General features: G+C 38.2%; 1 protein-coding gene across 2 annotated transcripts in view; it reads left to right on the plus strand.

The window, feature by feature from the left end:
* The window catches only part of cog2.S (component of oligomeric golgi complex 2 S homeolog), a 34779-nt gene extending 14871 nt beyond the window's left edge, over positions 1-19908 (plus strand). For both annotated transcript variants that reach the window (XM_018265264.2, XM_041564463.1), the window contains 9 exons: positions 521-660; positions 2751-2812; positions 7856-8007; positions 9462-9665; positions 11474-11546; positions 13233-13375; positions 14473-14612; positions 16651-16828; positions 19571-19908. In XM_018265264.2, the coding sequence (XP_018120753.1) occupies positions 521-660; positions 2751-2812; positions 7856-8007; positions 9462-9665; positions 11474-11546; positions 13233-13375; positions 14473-14612; positions 16651-16828; positions 19571-19666 (1188 nt within the window). In that variant the 3' untranslated portion in view covers positions 19667-19908. The remainder of the gene's footprint in view (positions 1-520; positions 661-2750; positions 2813-7855; positions 8008-9461; positions 9666-11473; positions 11547-13232; positions 13376-14472; positions 14613-16650; positions 16829-19570) is intronic.
* The last annotated feature ends 245 nt before the right edge of the window (positions 19909-20153 follow it).

A 20153-nucleotide genomic window follows, 5' to 3' on the forward strand; every position in this document is an offset into this window, starting at 1 on the left:
CGCTAAGACTTGGAGAGATTTAGTCCCGGCGATAAATCGACTCCTCTTTGAGCGATTAATCTCCCCTTAAAGGAATGTGCATTGATTAATTGGCCAAAACAGTAGCACTTCCATTATACTTAAACACAATTTAACTTAGCCTTAGGAGTGCACCCATAACCCCACATTTTTGTAATCTCCCCGGAAAGCCTTCCCGCCGGCTAGAATCTAAATCGTCGGCGGGATGGCACTTGACTTCGGAAAACGAAGCGCTCCAAGTGCCACGAGGCGATTTCGATTATAGCCAGCGAGAAGACTTTTCGGGGAGATTAGTCGCCCAAAGAAGAGGCGATATGTCACCGGACAACTAAATCTCCCCGAATCTTAGCGTGTGCCCTCACCCTTACTGTATAAAAACTGCCAACTTAGTATTTGTATAATTTAGCATCATCACACTTATCTGATTAGTTAGACTAATAGATGGGCGCGGGAGCCATGCACTTCCAGGTTAACCAATGGATCAAATTTTCTTCCCCTAAAGAAATATACTGCTAGCATGGACTTTGTAAGGAAATTTGAGCGGCAGTGTGGGTCACAAGCAAGTGTAAAAAGATTACGAGCACATCCATCCTACCACAGTTTTAATAACAAATGGAATTTGCCTGTGTATTTTCAGTTAAGGTAAGTGTGAGACTAAGCTGTCTGGTCTAAGAAGATGCTTATTGAGATAGCTTTGCAGTTTTTTTGTATGTGTTAATATTTAATACCAAATAACAAGGGCTATATAAATATTACATCATTTACATTACAGCACTATTTAACTGTCATTGTGAAAATTTAACAATACGTTTAAGCTGTAGACAAATATTGGAAAACATAACATTTCATGGTTGTTTTAGATTCAAACACACAACTTATAAGATGAGCAAACAGTGCTTTATTGTACTGACATTTCATCTGTGGCTACAGCCTTTTTTAAACAAAGATCTTAATGTACATTTCCCAGTCTTGAATCATTTTGCCAACGCTTAACATGATGATTTCAGTCTTAATCATCCGTCTTCTTTAGTCCTGTTTATTTAGGCTTTGCAACTACAGCATACTGCATAGAGTAAATTATAGTTTTTATCCACTGTCATTGCATTGATCATTAATCAACAAGGTCAGTTTTCGCCACCAACTGTACCATAGCCAGAAACTGCTGGAATTTTTGGGCCTGGCAGCAATTGTTTACTCTAAAGCTAATATAGCAGAGGGATCAAAACTGCAGGCTGAGAATCAGCCTACATCCGGATCCATTATGTTGACTGGGTGCAGGCACATGCAATGGGTTTCAGAGCTGAAATGCAAATATTTGCATTTTAGCCTGCTGAAAAAAAGCAGTCCCTTCTGCCCCTTGTGATATTAGTATTAGGCTTATTTTTTTGTGCAATGTGCACCAGGAAGTTTGATCCAACGTAGTGGTTGTTGGACATTTTTACATCTAACCCTCCATGGTTACAAGGTTAGTGATCTAGAATGTATCGGCAATTCACTCATACTTAGCTGCTAGATATCTAGAAGAGCAAATAGGTTTTCTATCCTATCTGGTCTTCAGTCTAAGATCCACATGCCTGCTCCAGTGCCCCAGGTTGCCTGCTGTACAGTTAGGAACCACTGGTCTAAACATATTTTCTGACTTCCTAGTAGACTGTGACATTCATATCAAGTTAGCTCATATGTTAACATTAAGTATTTTTACTGGTTATTTTAAAGGCTGAATAAAATCATCTTTTTTCAGATTTTATATAATTGGAGACCTTTTCGGAATTTGCCTTATAGTAAATGAAGTCTTTTATTTTAATTATTACTGAAGATATCCTCTTAAAAGGGAAATGTTGACTTATGAAAAAAGGTGCAGAAACACTATCGTAACTGCCAAAAACAAATACATACACATTTTTTTACACAGACATCGATAATTCTTCAGACTAAGAGGTTGGATGGATTTTCTCTGATTTTATCTCTGATTTGGGACTATTTCCCCAACTAACCCCTCAAGCTGTTTGTCTTTCAATCCTTCCCACACCTTGTTCAGTGTAAAAAATTATGGATCCTGGGACTTCAAGTCCCTCTGCTTTTCAAAGAATCTCCCACCATAGCAAGCAGAGGGACTCAAAGGGACAGATTTATCAAAATGTGCGATTAGAACTCACCACAGAAAAACTCACTCACGTTTTATTCATTCCTATGGGATTTTTAGACTTCACCATTTGATAAATATGCTTTTAAAAATATATAGAAAGTGAGTGAGCTTTTCTGTGGTGAGTTCTAATCTCACATTTTGGTAAATCTGCCCCAAAGTGTCAGAATCCACCACTCTGAACAAGAAGAGATAAAGGTTAACGCTATGGGCACACAAGCTGTAGGCTGTGACTGTTGTCAGCCTCCGTGTTATTTGCAGGCTGAGAGAAGCAGTTCTGCTCAGTGCCCCTGCTCCATTGATTTGAATCCAATCAGACTGTGTGCAGTCCGCACAAGCTGAAAACAGCCTGTGTGTCCATAGCTTAAAGGTGGTGGAAAAATGTTTTCCTGTGAGTCAATGACAGACTAGCCTAGGCAAGTCACTTAATTTTCTTGTGTCCCGGGATAGTTTGCCTGTAATGGTTGCTTTGCTTGCTGTAAACACTTTGAGTCCCATGGGAATAATTCCCCCTTCCTAATTGTATTTGATTTATACTCCTGATAAAAAGCATTGATTATAATATAACAATATCACTTCTTCTTCAAAGGTTTAAGGAAATAGCAGGAAATTTAGAAACTGCATTACTTCATGGTCATGAAGAAGCACCAGGTATGTTTTGTTTGGTACCGAAAGTGATTAAAAGTTTTAAATGTACATACAATGTTACTTCTGTTCAACATTAAGTACAAGAACTGTGTAGGTATATTCTATAGTAACTTAATTAGTTTACAGACAAGACTTGGTCACTAGTCAGGGACTAGTCCAATTGCCATTTTGGAGTCCGGAAGGAATTTTTTCCCCCACTTCAGATGTTTTTTTTTGCCTTTCTCTGGATCAACTGGCAGTTAGACAAGTCAAAAAAAAAAAAAAGAGGATAAAAGGTTGACCTTGATGGACGTGTCTTTTTTTCAACCTAACTTACTATGTTACTATGGTCAAAAGCAATGAAATGCTTTTTTTATACATTTTTTTTTAAAGGTAAGTTTTATTTCTTTTTATAAACACACATCAATCATACATACAACAGATAAGTACGTTCGCAGAATAATCTATATTTGGCAGAATGGATATAAGGCACAGGCTGTCACCAAGCATAATTCAATGCAGTTATTGAGCAGTTGAGATGGACACTCTCAGACACAGATGAAGTTTTGCAGCTGAAGGCTAGGTTTGGGGCCCTCAAGGATATCTAGGATAGCAAATCATGATGGACTATATAATAAGAGGTGGACTTAACTGAGACTTACTATGGAGGGGTCGGGTCGATATCATTCCACGAGCCCCAGATTTTATCAAACTTCATTGTTGTTCCCCTAACTTCGTAAGTGAGTTTATATAGGGGTACTACACTATTAACCAAATGTATCCAAGCACTGAGAGAGGGTAAGCGGTTACCCATCCAATGGAGGGCTACAGTTTTTTTTGCATAAAAAAGTAGGATACGAAAACGGATTTGAGCATACTTAGCTGGGATTATCTCTTCTAGGACCCCCAAAAGGCAAACAGCAGCTGTAATTACTCTCGGGAAGTCAAGGTTATGTGCTAGGTATTTTACAATATGTGATGGCATTCCCAGATTAAATGGAAAAAATCCGCAGCCTGTTGGTGACACCTGGGACAGGAGTCACAAGGGATTTGGCCCATCTGTTTGAGTCGTATGGGAGTCATGTAAACATGGTGCATAATTTTATACTGTATTAGTTTGTCTTTCAACAATATCAGGCCAGTGTATATGTGTTCTGTTGCTTCATCCCAGTTATCTTGCTCAAGGCCTACAATTTTGCTAGTCCACCATTCTTGTGCTAAGCGAAAAGGTTTGGGGCCAGATAAGAGGAGTTGTTGGTAGAGTCGGGATACTAGTTTTGCTGGGTTGGGATCATGAAGAATATCTTCTATGACCAGGCAAGATTGCTGGGGAGTAAGAGTGCTGAATTGGGAGTGGAAGATACTTAAAAAGCAGGATTTGCTTTGGGTGGCACTTTTGTTGCATTGTGGGATAGGTGGGGAAGGTATGATTTTCAAGGAGGTCTTTCAAGCATTTGATACCTTGCCTTGGCCAGAAAACCGAGTCTTGCAAGGATCTAAAGTGATTTAAATAGGAATTACCCCAGAGTGGGAGGTGAGGGATAGGAGGGGTGGTGCATGGCCCAAGATCTTGAGGGCTATCAGCCAAGCCTTATGTGGGGTAGTTAGTGTCGTTGGTAGAGGGCCAGAATCCCTGGGATTCCGATAGGGAAAGTTGCGAAGACTCTCCCACGAGGATAGTAAAAGGGCTTGTAACTGCGAGTTTGGGTTGTAAGGGTCAGGGTTAAAGCACCAGTGGAGGTAGTATATTTGTGAGGCTATGTAGTACCAATGGAAGTTGGGGAGGGCCAGTCCTCCTTCGTAACATGGGGCACACAGCCTTGACCAAGCAATTTTGGGTGTTTTATTGTTCCAGAGAAAGGGGATCAAGATTTGGTTTATACTTTTGAAGTACTTTTTGGGGATAAATATTGGCGCATTATGGAGAAGGTAGAGAATTTTGGGGAGGTAAATCATTTTAATGACCTTGACCCTACCCCAGAGAGAGAGAGGGAGCTTAGTCCACCGATTTAAGGTATTGGTCAGATTGCTTAGAATTGGGTCGATGTTTAGGGTAGTATATTTGGTGAGATCTGTATGGACTATTACTCCTAGGTACTTGAATTGGGTGGCCCATTTGAGCGGGGTTTCGTTTAGTAGAGATCGAGGTTGGTCAGCGTCAATGGGGAATAAAACAGATTTTTCCCAGTTAACTCGTAGTCCCGAGAATGAGCCAAATCGGTTGACTAGGTCGAGGAGGGCAGTAAGGGAATCATTGGGATCTGCCAAATATATAAGGAGGTCATCTGCGAAAAGGGAGATTTTTTCCTGAATAGTGCCATAGATTTAGCCCTTAATTAGAGGAGACTGTCTTGTCAGTATTACTAATGGTTCTATTGCTAGGGCAAATAGAACTGGGGAGAGGGGGCAAACCTGCCTTGTTCCTTTTGTTAATGAGAAAGGGGGGGGAAATACGGCCGTTAACTCTTACACGTGCTGTGGGGTTGTTATAGAGAAGTTTGATCCAGGTTTTGCAGCGAGGGCCAAATCCGAAGCGGGCTAAGACCTCCCATAAATAATCCCACTCCACCGAATCAAAAGCCTTAGCAGAGTCCAAAGAGGCTACTACTCTGGTGCCTGTTTTTATGGGCTATCTGCAAGTTGGGAAAGAGTCTGCGAAGGTTGATGTTAGTGGAGCGCGCAGGCATAAAGCCAGATTGATCAGGGTGGATAAGGTCCGGGACTACCTGGTGGAGGCAGAAAGTGAGGATCTTAGCCAGGATTTTAGCATCTGTATTTAGGAGGGATATAGGGCGGTAAGAAATGCAGCGAGTTATATTCTTTACCCGGTTTGGGGATGACAACTATAAGGGCCTCTGTAAGTGATGTGGGTAGAGAGTTGCTATTGAAAGCACTTTGCTGCTTCTCTAGATATTTGGGGACCAATTGTTCTGAGAGGGCTTTATACCAGTCCGGAGGAAGGCCATCTGGTCCTGGTGTCTTGTTTGGGGGTAGGGAGCAACTTCTCGGGGTGAAATAGGTGCGTCTAGGAATGCTGTGTCGTTAGGGGAGAGGGACAGGATAGGGATGGAGTCCAAAAAGTGGAGGAGTTGGGTTTTAGAGTGCGTTGTTGTGGTAGAGTAGAGGTTTTGGTAGAAGGTGGCAAATTCCTGTGCTATGAGCTTGGGTTCTGCGACTACTGAGGGTAAGGCGGGGGACAGCGGAGGATGTTGTCTGTTGTTTAGCCAGCAATGCCAAAAGCTTGCTATGTTTGTCGCTTTTTTTATACATTTAAATATAATTTACTATTATGCTTATGTCATGGGAGGAATTTCTTTTCTAGTTTATTTTCACTGGTGAAAAACTGTCCCTCACAATTCATCTTAGTAGTTTCTGATCCAGAATGCATTTGTTATTGGGTACAATCTACGGCCAATGACAACTGAATCCTGGCGCAGGTCTGTCAATCCTGGGGTTGTTTTGGAATTCAGAGGTGTCTGATTAGTCTAAGTAACAAAAACAAAAAACATAAAAAAAAGCATTACAATTTTACCCTAATAGACTTCAGTGAAATAAAACTTTTTTAAAAAAATCATAACCCTTTAAATGATCTTATACAGTGGTGTAACTCCGGGGGGGATGATTGCATCCACCACCTAAAACCTGCCGAATTGCTGTTTAAGTCGATGGGAGAGGTCCAAGGATCAATTTGAAGCTGTTTGAGGCCTTCCTGACATTTCAGTTTTTTTTGGAGAAAAAAATTTAATCGAGTTTGATCAACTTCGATTCAAATTCTATTTGAATTTTCGTCCGAGTTTTAAAAATTCGATTTTAATAATACATTTTGATTGGCTGAATTTCGAATTTATGGGAGTTTTGGGAAGTTTTTAACAAACTCGCATGAATTCGAAATTTGACCTTTGATAAATGTGCCTCTTGAAGTGACACAGCAAGGCAACCTTTTTCCTGAAACTATTGCCAACCATGATACCCAGCACAGCCATGCCTTGGTATGTGAAAATGTAGGGACCTGCATATTTAGATATCCCTAGAACTCTAAGCCACCTATCTGTGTTGCCAAGCAGATATGTGCTCAGCAACACAGCAGAGGTTCCAGGTAACGGCAGTCCTGGTCACTCTGCTGTCTGCACTCGTCCAGTATAATTTATTGCAGTGGGTGAAAACCCTTGGGAGTGATAGGTGCCTTTTAAGGCTTTGTTTGGGAATTTGGGAATCTTTTGTGTATTTGTGTTTTTTTGCAGATATTAAATGCATAATTTGCAAGTGAGCCTGATGGACATCTGATCAATTCAGCTGTTTTAAAAATTGTCAGCATTTCGCATGTGTTATGTAGCTTTCGACACTTGGGCAGATTTATCAAAAGTGTGAAATATGTTTTTAGGAACTTATTTATAAATGGGTGAAAATTAAAGTTCACCATTTGATAAATATGCTCATAGAAATTCCATAGAAATGAATAGAAAGTGGGTGAGCTTTTCTGTGGTGAGCTCTAATTTCACACTTTGATACATTAGTCCCTAAGGGCAATGCACACCAGGAGATTAATCGCCAGAGACAAATCTCTGCTTCTTCTTCTGAAGCCACACATGGGTTTTACCACCAGTTATTGCTAGTGGGAAAGCTTTTACATAAGATTAGTCGCCCACAGAAACAGAGCCATTGCCCTTAATGTTTTTAAATTAATTGTGATAAAATTACTTTGGTTGGAATGTTTACATTGCAGAGTAACTTTTACTGTATTTCTGCCTGGGAACAAATAACACATTCAAAAAAAGGTAAATTGCAGCAGGAACTACAGTAAGCATGTTCCTAGTTTCAGAAATGGTACTCATATACTAACAAATGTTAAAAAGTGTTCTATCCCATTTAACAAATAAAAATGAAAAAATGTATGCAGAAAATGGTGCTTAATAAAGCTAATGCTATACCCCTGTGAGTTAATACACCTATGCAGTCTATGATTTGCAAGCATATTGTCATTTCCTTCATCCATTTAAGAAAAGGGTAATGGCATTTTGTTTATACATGTTGAATAAAAATAAAACACAGTGTTTACATCTCTTTCAGCGGAAACCAAATATCGTCTTCGAGCAACCAATGTTCTGTGGTCCTGTCTTGCATCTTGCTGGTCCAATGAGGTCTTCCTACCTAAACTTGCTCATCGTTTCTGGAAATTAACACTGCAAATGATTTCCCGTTACTGCACTTTCATTAAGGAGGTAAGGAAAAAAATATTTTCTTCTACTTTTAGGGGCAGATTTATCAAAGGTTGAATTTCGAATTTATGTGAATATTTTTTTTACTCTAATATATATATATACATATATACATATATGTGTACTGAAAACTCAAATGTTCGTATTTAAGAAAAAACTTGAACGTCTAAAATTCGAATGAATGTTACTGACTCCAAAACTTGAATCGAGTTTGAATGAAACTTGATTCAAGTTTTTTCTATTTTTAACATCTTCAAATTAGTCAATAGACCTCTGCCATTGACTTGTAAATGAATTCAACAAGTTTTAGGTGGCGAATATTTGAATTGGAACTGTTCCCATGGTCGAGATGTGCAAAATCCCACATTCAAATTTATATTTCAGTTGGTGCTTTAAAATTCAAATTTTGACACAAAAAATTTAGAAAATTCGAATTTAACATTCGAACCTTAACTGTCATGGGAAGATTTTTTTTTTTCAAAATGAATCAGTTAATAGTGCTGCTCCAGCAGAATTCTGCACTGAAATCCATTTCTCAAAATATTCAATTTTGAAATCTGAAATGGGGCTAGACATATTGTCAATTTCCCAGCTGCCCCAAGTCATGTGACTTGTGCTCTGATAAACTTCAATCACTCTTTACTGCTGTACTGCAAGTTGGAGTGATATCACCCCCTCCTTTTTTTCCCCCAGCAGCCAAACAAAAGAACCATGGGAAGGTAACCAGATAGCAGCTCCCTAACACAAGATAACAGCTGCCTGATAGATCTAAGAACAGCAGAATAGTAAAAATCCATGTCCCACTGAGACACATTCAATTACATTGAGAAGGAAAAACAGCAGCCTGCCAGAAAGCATTTCTCTCCTAAAGTGCAGGCACAGGTCACATGACTTGGGGCAGCTGGGGAATTGACAAAATGTCTAGCCCCATGTCAGATTTCAAAATTGAATATAAAAAATCTGTTTGCTCTTTTGAGAAATGGATTTCAGTGCAGAATTCTGCTGGAGTAGCACTATTAACTGATGCGTTTTGGAAAAAACATGTTTTCCGATGACAGGATGCCTCTAATAAATTTGCCCTTTAAGGGAATATTGTCAGTATACAAAGTATTTATTTTGAGAGCCCTGCTCTCAAGATCACACCCAATTTCCCACAGAATAAACTAGGGTTAATTGCCACGTACTTGTGAATTAACTTTACTACTGCACTGCTTGGGATACCTGTGTCTGTGTTAAACATATATAGAATTCTGTATAAAACGGTGTAGTGAGAATATAGTTATAGAAAAAAGTATAAGTAGCAAACTAATTTAGCATATAAAAAAACTATTTTTGTTTATTTTTCAGAATCCCATTAAAATTCCACTCTCTTTATAACAAATATTGGTGAATTTATTGTTGATGGATTCAGTTGATGACTGTTTTTCATTTATTTATTTATTTTTTGCACAATATAGGTGGCAATTAATATCCGTTCAGATGCTAGTAGCCATGAGATGAAAAATCTTCCATCTTCCATCAATAGAGATTCAATCCCCATGTCTGGTATGGCAAACGAAGACCAAGATAGTGGATCAACACCAGATGCTCGAGTAAATGTGAAAATATCTACACGGCAACTCATGCTTTTTGTAGCAGATGCAGATAAATTAAAGGAACAGGTATGGGTATCATCTGATCCTTCATGTCCTTGAGCAGTTCTTTAATAATGGTAAATTCATCTTATTTTATACTAATATTAGTTTACAAATGTTCTCCAAAATTAATAAAAATGTTAATGAATTAATGTAATTAGTTCCCTATGTTTCATAACCAGTTTGCCTTGATTGCTGTAAAGGCCCTTGAAAGGAAAATACTCTTTAAAGGAGAAGGAAAGGCAAAAGTTAGGCCCCCTTAAGTGATTGGATCTACTTACCTGACCCCCCGGGCCGGAGCACCTATCAGCAGAGAACTACACTGGCCCAAGGTTATTCCAGCGAGCACCATGGAGCGATCCTCTTCCTGCTTCTTCTTTCTTCAAATTTCCCAGGACAGATGCATGCGCAGTAGAATGATATAGTCGGCTACTTCGGTTCAGCTTTTTGCTATACTACGCATGTGTAGCCACGAGAAGAAAGAAGAAGCAGAAAGAGGATCGCTCAGTTGCTGGAATAAACCCAGGCAGGTGCAGGTTTCTGCTGATTGGTGCACCAGCCTGGAGTTTCATGTAAGTAAATACAATCACTTGGGAGGCCTGACTTTTGGCACTGCCAAGTTTAGCATGCCTTTCCTTCCCCTTTAAATATTAAAAACCTTTAGTAAAAACCTTTATCAAGCCTGAGGCTGGTCACCCTTGCAGTGGGTTTAGCAGCTTGCGCCCAACACTATAAAGAGCAACTGGTATAGTAGAGCATTTCCTACTTTTCATTAGTATGAGGTATAGAGTGGGTCCATATAAACCACTTTAATAAACTGCAACTGTAATTAGGTACATAATTCTAAAGTAGTGTTTTGGGTCATGAAGCAGATTCTCAGACTTCATTTGGATCCCCCCGAGAAAAAGGTTAAAGGGGTAGTTGACTTTAAAAAAGTCTTTTTTTAAATAAACTTTATTTTTCATCAGCTCCAGATTGTAAGGTCAGAAATTATCTTGATTTCAAGGATCCCCTAGCAACCCAACAGTGGTTGACAAACTGGAATGTGAATGTTAGTTGAGCAAAATAAAATTTATTTACACTAAATTTATTATTTACATTTTATTACCTTCAGTCTTGGAATTACAAAATTACAGCATGCAGGCAGGAGCCATTTTGGGGACATTGTTTGTGTCCTGTATCACCCCAAAATCTTGTGTATGCACCAGAGTGGGGGACTTGATGCCCATATACACATTGCCCTACACAAATTTAGAGCTTTAGGAATTATACATGTTCAGCTGTATAAATGTTTTGTAAATGCAGCTTTTTGCCCAAAGAGGAATGGATTACTGGGGAGATGAAAGTTTTAAAAAAGGCTTTAAAAATTTTTTTATTCAGACAGATATTTCTCAGACAAGCCAGAGATATAATATGGCAAGAGCAGGTGCAAATCAGGAAATACAGTGGGGCTCATTTATAAACAGTGGGCAAATTTGCACCTGGACAGTAACCAATAGTAACCAATCAATGATTAGCTTTTTTCAACTAGCTGCAGGTTGAACACTGAAAGCAATCATCTGATTGGTTGCCATGGATTGCTGCCCAAGTGCAAATCAAATCAAGCCCAAATCATATTTTCTACTTGTACTACTTCACTGTTTTGTTTGTATCATATGGTTGGAACAACAACAAAAAACAGAACACAACATTTACTCATTAACTACCTTTTAATAAAAGTTGGCATTTTAAACATTCCTATCAGTATTTATTGGTGTTCTTAAGTGTATTTTCTACCTACTTGTTTTCATCATCAATACATGATATCTATATTTGATATTTTACATTTGTTTTAGCTGCCAGAACTACGAGAAATCATCATTGTGAAGCTTCAGCAAATTGGTTTTAAGAACATAGCCATGATAACAGGTAAATCCATTTTATTGTATAATAGAGGATGGTAAAGTTGAAACTAAGCCAGTGTGTTTTGTATTGTTACCATTAAATAGATAGACATGGCTACCTTTAAGAAAATAGTTCCATATTATTGCGCTCATTTTAAAAGGAGCTAATAAGGCTAACTAATATGTTTGATTTGTCTGTTGCATGAAACGTCTATCAGATGTCCTAGTTACAGTGGTCATTAAACAATTTCTAGCACTCTGTGTCATTCCAGAAGAGATCTGGTCACCTACATCAAACATTTCAGAAACAAGCAGGAGTAAATGTATGGGGCAATAGGGGTCATACAGGGAAGTTAAGGGATGGGTGGGTTGTATAAAGCATAAGGCTGTTGTATTTGGGGACTTCTACAGTAGCCCAATGCAATATGAAAATGGTGGGGTATTATGTTCATTTTGAAATGAGGTTGTCATTTTACTTGAAACATTCATTATGGTTAATGCAATAATTGAAATGTTCCATTTTCAGCCCCTCCCTACATCTCTGAACTCCTCTGCAGATACTCAACCACGTTCTACGCTCCTCTACTGACCTGCTCCTCAACTCTTCTCTCATTAGCTCCTTACATGCTCACATTCTAGACTTCGCAATGGCTGCAGCCCCAGAATTCTCTTCCCCAGTCTTCCGACTTTCTCCCAACCTTTCTGCTTTCAAAAGATGTCTTAAAACACACTTATTTAGAGCCTACCATCACTCTGTTTAGCTACCAAGTGATACCATATACTACATCTCTCATCATTTCTGATCATGCCCACTCCCACACCTTGTGTCTCATTCCCTTCCCCTTTAGATTGTAAGCTCTTTTTCACAGGGTGTTTCTCACCTTTTGTACTGGTTGTTATGCATGTAACACTGTGTTATATGTATGTTTTTTATAAAAAATTCTAATTCGATTTTCGAGATTTATCATACTCTGGCCCTTTAAGAATTCTAATTCGACTATTTGCCACCTAAAACCTGCCGAATTGCTGTATAAGGCAATGGGAGAGGTCCAGTGAGCAATTTGGAGATGTTTGCAGTCTTCCTGACTTAAATTGAATTTGAATTCGATTCAGTTTTCGACTCGTAAAATTCGTCCAAGTTTCAGATATTCGATTTGTATGATGAATCGAATATTCCAATTTTGAGTAAAATCAAATTCATGTGAGTTAAAAAAAAACTTGACCATGAATTTGAAATTCAAATATTGATAAATGTGTCTCCCCATGTCTAATCTCAAGTATACCCACAAACGCCATGGAGGCAAATGGGCTCAGTTTTGAGTGTTTTTCGTTACTCGTCCATGGAGCTACTTCTCAACATAGTTGCATAACATTTGAAATTGCACATTGTGCAACTAGTATTCAGTTAACGATGTAGAAAATATTAATAAACCACTAAGATAAATAGTAATTAGCTTGTGGAATGGTGGCTATGATCTTCAATGCAGCAAAGAGCAGAGCATGATTAAGCCTGTATAAACCATTATTCAACATACATGAGCTGCACAAACAGAAAGTGAAGCAAGTAATTACCAATTTAACAATGTACTGCCCATACAAGATGAAAAAGGCACAGGTTGCAGTGATTTCCTGTAAGAGCTTCTGACATGTCACATATTAGAATTTTAATAATGCTTTTACCGACTTCTAAAATGTTATGTCTGCCCTTTAGGAGCCTTGGAGGATATGAATGAGTTTTTGTCACCATCGCTATTGGCCATAAAGAACAAAATTGTGTTTGATCTCAGTGAATCATGCTTTTCTCATTTAAAAAGTGCTCTGGAGGTGCCTAGACTTTACAGAAGAACAAATAAGGTAAATATGCACATGTTGGAGGCTTCCTTTAATAAACACAAATCTACTTTGAAAACAATGGAGCATGTTTTAAATTCTCTACTTGTTGGTATAAATCCCTTTTATTTGTTTTGTGACAATTGTTGAAGTAGATCTTTATTGAGTTATACCATACAAAGCAGGCCCGGAGTTGTGAAAAGGCCTCTAAATTTGCTCCAGAGCACTGAGGATATGTAGGAGATTTCTAAATCTCTCTTGTGAGAAATCCCTAGCACTCTGGACCCAATGATTAGAAACTTGAGGTTGGGGTAAATGTTGTCAGAGCTGCAGAATCATATAAGTATATAAGACATATAAATGGCTTTTGTTACTTTGCAAAATTAATAGATTTATATATAGCAGGAACAATAGTAATTTCTTACCAAATTCTCTGCTTCATAAAGAGAGTAAAATATCATAAATTCTAGAGTACTATGAATGTGACTTTTATGCAAATTGCAGTGGTGTGGGCCTATATACTTAAAGTGGACCCGTCACCCAGACATAAAAAGCTGTATAATGAAAGTCCTTTTCAAATTAAACATGAAATCCAAATTCTTTTTTTTATTAAAGCATTCATAGCTGTTGTAAACTCCTTTAAAAATCACAGCTGTCAATCAAATATTTTCTGCCCCTCCTCTATGCCTAGGCATAGAGGCGGGGCAAGCAATTACTTTCACTTTCCATTCAGCACTTCCTACATGTCACTGCTCTCCCCACATTCCACCAGCTCTCTTAACCATTTAATTGTGAAGCCAGGGCATGGGGATGGACATCAGGTCCCCCATTCTGGTGCACAAACAAGATTCTGAGATGATGCAAGGCTTGTCTTAATAACAGTGTCCACAAAATGGCTCCTGCCTGCTGGATATAATTTTGAGTTCCCTGACTGATGTAAAGAAGATTCAAATAATTAATACAATGTAATTAAAGTTTATTTTGCTAAACTAAAGTTTATTTTGCTTAACTGATAAAAAAGGACTTGGAATAATTTTTTTGGGTGACGGGTCCCCTTTAATGAGCCGTGTTCATTGATATGGCATATTAATGTCTTTCATCCGTTTTTGTCCTTACCACAGGAGATGCCAACAAAAGCTTCCTCTTATGTTGACAATGCTGTAAAGCCCTTATTTCAACTTCAAAATGAGTACAAAAATATCCTGAAACAGTCAATTAGGGAGGAATGGTTGACAGATGTGTTGTCTGAATGTACTCCAAGGTAAGTGACAATTACCAATTTTTTTAGAGGCAATTCAAATAGTTTTTCTATTCTATATCTCAATATGTTGCTTTTTTCCAGTTGCTGTTTTACAGTGGTTACATAAATCTTCTGTTCAATTTAAGCTATCATCAGCATTTAGACAAATACATTTGGTGGCTGCTATGGATAAAATCCAATCTTCCATCCAAGGAGAACTAAAGTTTAACTTAAGAAGTAGCTAGAAATGTTGTACATTATGTTTTGGGCGTCTGTACCAGCCCAAGGCAACCACAGCCCTTTAGGAGTAAAGATCTGTCTCTCCAAATATGCCCCAGTAGCTCCCCATCTTCTTTTGTGCTGATTCACTGCACATGCTCTGTGCTGCTGTCACTTACTGAGCTTAGGGACCCACTTTCAATATACAGAACACATAGGCTATAAATGTCACAATATAAGGCTGATTAGTAATTAATATGGATAATTACTATATGGCAGCACAGAAACCAGTGTAACTAGCATCAGAATTTAATAATCAGCTGCTAAGAGCCCACTGAGCATGTGCGTGTCGCAGACACTTTCCAATATGGTGACCCCCCCCGTGGCAAGTTTGACAAGTCCTGGATCATTGCTGCTATTGAGAAGCAGAAACTTTAGGCTGGTGCAATAAATTAAATATATAAAATATGGCATTTTTAGCCATATTCATTTTTAGTATTAAGTTCTCTTAAGTAGTTCTAGTTTTAGTGTAGTTCCCACCTTTAGTAATACTAAGCTCACTGGGCACAGACTCGGCAGCAAGGGGTCAATTGGTAGTAGGCAGGGAGATGTTTTGGTCCCCAAACCTGACCTTTTCCTGGGAAACATGAATGAATGGAAATCTTACCTTGAATTTTAAATGGACTAATGTTAGTAGAATAGGAGCATATTTGCAGCCCACTGCCAGGTGCAAACAATTCAGATTAAAAAAAGCAAAAGAAAGAAATGCACTTGTCCAAATGCTGATAGTTGCATTATATCTTGAAATTATATCTCCATCCAAATGAAATTACTATTTGCTCAAGGCTACTGTAAAATATGTTTAAGGGTAGTTAACCCATTTGCAACTTTTCCATTGGTTTTCATTATTGTAAATTTGTAATTTTTTTTCATTAGATTTGCCTTCCCCATTTGCCACATTTCAGCCTTCATGGGGTCACTGATCCTGGCAGCTAAAACTATAGCTCTGTGCTAAAATTGCATTGTTAATGTTAAGCTGGCCATAGACGCAAAGATTTCCCTGCAATATAGGATGAATGATCGTACGTCCTCATCTCCCGACCTGCCACTAACCATTCAGATCAAACAAAGCAGTTAAAAACAGATCAGTCCCACAGCAATCGTAGGAAAGTTTTTGTCCGACAAAGCTGACAGTGACAGTGTATCCCACTGAAGATCATCAGATAGGCAATACATACAGAGATATGATTGTCAGCCGACAGAAATCTTTTAACCTGTCTGATCGACTGAACGACTGATCAGCATGGCAAGATAAATGTCTGGACACTCCACACATGATCGAGGATTCGTACGATCGGATCTTTGCGTCTATGGCCAGCTTAACTTTTTATTTCTCATCTTTCTGTTTACTTCCTTTGTTTTTCCTTTCTTCCACTGAAACTACTGCTGGGCTTGAAATGTTATATTGAATGTTGGGACTGTATAGAGAGACATGGTATAGCTGTATAATGATGTATATAGCATCACAGCAGTAATATTGTATAGTGAATAAAGTACCCCCTCTTGTAGATTATAAGGATATTATAAGTTACCGAGGAGTTTCATGACCATGTTTTTATACAGGTCATGGAACTCCAAGGTAACTTCTAATATTCTCGGGTACTTTATTTATTATAATACACAAGTTTCAGTGAGTCATGTGACAAATGACATCAGAACTCACCATTTATAACTGATGACATCAGAATTCACCGTTTATAAGGATATAATTTACAAGATATTCATGGCTTTTGTGTATTATACGTATATATACTCACATGTTTTTGTCTTCTCATTGCAGGTACTACGATACCATATCAGATGTGCTTAGCTCAGTAAAGAAAATGGAGGAAAGTCTAAAGCGTTTGAAGCAAGCGCGTAAAACTGTAACATCAACTAACACAACTAACGGAGGAAATAGTGATGACAACAAAATCAGACTTCAGCTGGCTCTTGACGTTGAATATTTTGGGGATCAGGTATATGTCTAAACTAGCGATGGGCAATTATTATTGATGAGTCATGTGGCCACTAATTATTCAAAAGAGAGACACAGGCTTATTTATAAGCACTATAAGCACCTGGGCAGTAACCAATGGCAACCAATCAAATCTTAGCTTTTATTGTTCAGCTGGCTGAAAAAAAAGCCAGTCGTGATTTGGTTGCTGTGGAATACTACGGGAGGAAGATTTGTCCTGTGTTTTTGTATAAAGCCCCTTCATATTGGTGATGCAAATGCATGTCCAAAAGTTTTTTCATTTGATATAAACTATTTCGCAAAAATAGCAGATCTCTTGTATCCAATTGTCCCTGGACTTGCTTATGGGTACTACCTATTTCTGGCAATTATTTTCCTGCTTTAAAAAGTGCTAATTATGGCCCATGTTTGGCTGACTGGGCCCTTAATTCCATCATACCATTCCCCAGGCACTGTTAAGTTATGCAAGTTGTGTAATGATATTATAAATACAAGCACAATAGAAGAGAAAATGGGCTTTTCGATCCACCATAAATTGAACAGAGGTTTTTCAGTAATTGTACAACTAAAATATTTTAATGTGTGTATTAATTTAATAAGCTGCGAAAGTAGTGACAGCAGAGAGCTGCATCTCATCTTAATCAAGATCAGAGCATGAAAGTTTCCAACTTAATTCTCACAATGAGCTTTTGGCATTCATAATGTATTTTTATAGCGGTTACCCTTATAAAGTAGAGCATTGTAAAGTCTGCTTTAAACTAAATGTCATTGTACTACATTGTAATAGTTTAAAACATGAAAACTTAATTCTAAAAAGTCAAGTTATTGCAGGGGAGTATAGTGTATTCTCTACATTAGGGGTGGCTAGCTTCCAGGGCCAGAACTAGAGGTAGGCAGAGTAGGCATGTGCCTAGGGTGCAAAACTTAGGGGGCGCCAGGCACGTACCTTGCACTGCTGCCTACCCGCTGTCTGGTCTGCAAAATCTGGCAAATTTCGGTGGTTTGCGCACCTGTACACGTGAACCAGAGGTGAAGAGGCGATTCTACCGGTCAGTGCACATGTACATGCTGACGTACAAGCGCGCGCTGATGTACATGCGCTTGTGCGCGCACTCGTGTATGCACCGCTGAAGAGTTGCCTGGGGTGCCCGGCCTGCTTGGCCCGGCCCTGCTAGCTTCTGCATCCTACTCGAGCTATTAAATGAACAGTTCAGTGTAAAAATTATCCACTGTAGTACATAACTTTTCAACCCATCATACGTGCACTTCTAAAGGATATACTTTTTGGGGTGATAAAATTCTTAAGTGAAATGGGTAGATTTGGACCAGCCATTTTGGCTATCCTTCTATCCATTTGAATGGTAGTTTTCAGTTTTCTTCCACATCTTTGGTTGCCATTTGAAAGTATTTGAGATCATTTCAACTGAGCAGCCTATATGTTTTCCCCTCTCCAATCAAATTTTTTTTCAAAGTACACTGTTCTTTTGAACAATGTCTGGAACAATCCATTTTACTCAGATTTTCAGAGAGAAATACACTATAACCAACATGCACAACATTTGCCTTCTTCCTTCCTTAAATTATAATTTCTACCAAAAAACAGTGATTGAGCGGGTTAGTGATGTCGGACTCCTGTTATTCTGAACACAACTGTATATGTCATATATGGTTCTCTACTCATACATCATGAAAACGTTTTTTATATTAAATGAGAATATTCCAGGTATGGGATCCAGAAACCCATTATCCAGAAAGCCTGTCTCCCATAGACACAATTTTAACCAAATAATTGAGCTTTTTTTAATTGATATTCTTTTTCTCTGTAATAATAAAACAGTACCTTGTTCTTGATCCAAACTAATATATACTTTCTTATTTGAGGCAAACCAATCCTATTAAGTGTGTTTAATCTTTAAGGGTAGAGGCACACAATGCTATTTGGGGGAGATTAGTAACACAGCGACAAATCGCCTCTTCTTCGAGTGACTAATCTCCCAGCAATGCCTTCCCAACGGCTAAAATGTTAGTTGCTGGTGGGATGGCACTTGGAGCTCTTCTTTTTCCGAAGTCGCCCAAAGTTTCCTTGTGAGGCAACCTCTGGCTACTTCAGAAAATGAAGCGATCCGAGTGCCATCCCACCGGCGATTTACAATTTAGCCAGTGGGAAGGCATTGCAGGGAGTTTAGTCAACCAAAGACGAGGAGATTTGTCGCTGGGCGACTAATCTCCCCCAAATAGCATTGTGTGCCTCTACCATAAATTCATTTTAAGTAAACAATTTATGGAGATCCAAATTACGGAAAGATCTCTTATCCGGAAACCCCCAGGTCCTAAGCATTTTGGACAAGAGGTCCCATAGTAATGCAAAAAAAAAATTATTATATTAGTTTGTTGAACTAACAGAAAATGTGTATGTGTGTTTAAAGTGTTTTTGTGTTACTGGTTCTTAAATTCATTCTTGTACAGCTTAGTTTGAACTGATTTGGAGATAATCGCTGTCTCTTTACAGTGTTGCATACTCATGTGTAAAAGTAGTGTCGTTGCATAACATCCCAAAAAACAGATCTCACCAGTGGAGAACCAAAATACCACAACCGAAATGTTTTACATTTTTCTTAACTTGAAAACTGCATATGGTCTTTTATTATGTGCCTTATTGACCGTATGAGTATGTAGGAATGAGTTGTTCTATTTATATGTATAAATCGCCACATAGCTGACACTTTCTTTTTGTGTTTTCTAGGTTGAGAAACTGGGCTTGCAGAAAAATGGCATCAAAAGCTTTCAGACACTTTCAGAGTTGGTTTATGCTGCCAAGGAACAGGCAAATCCAGAATAAATCTGTTTGGGATATTGTCTAACTTTTTTCTAAATAGTATGCCGATAAATAATCATTTCTGTGAAACCTGATTGACAGTCGTACAATAAACACGGGGGTTTGTGTAACTGCTAAACACTACTACATTTTCATTAAAACTTTCATGAAATAAATTTCTAGCTATGAAATTAAATGTAATGCATACATCTTTTTTTTTTTTTTTGCTAAATTCAATAAAATATTTTTATTGGTTCTATACTATACTTTAGATCCTGTCTGTATTTAAACAAAACCAATATGCATAGCGTCAGTAATACACATATATATGATTCAAACATTCCTAGTTTCCTTGGAACAAAACAAGGAAAAAATTCTGTATGGCTGCACTCACAGGTCTTGTGCTGTAAACAGCTGAATATCAGTGGTGATGTATTCAAAATATCCATCTGTGGGTTATATGCATCTTCTTGGGGTAGTTCACCTTTAAGTTAACTTTTAGTATGTTCTA

This window comes from Xenopus laevis, chromosome 5S (assembly GCF_017654675.1).
Source record: "Xenopus laevis strain J_2021 chromosome 5S, Xenopus_laevis_v10.1, whole genome shotgun sequence".
NCBI lineage: Eukaryota > Metazoa > Chordata > Amphibia > Anura > Pipidae > Xenopus > Xenopus laevis.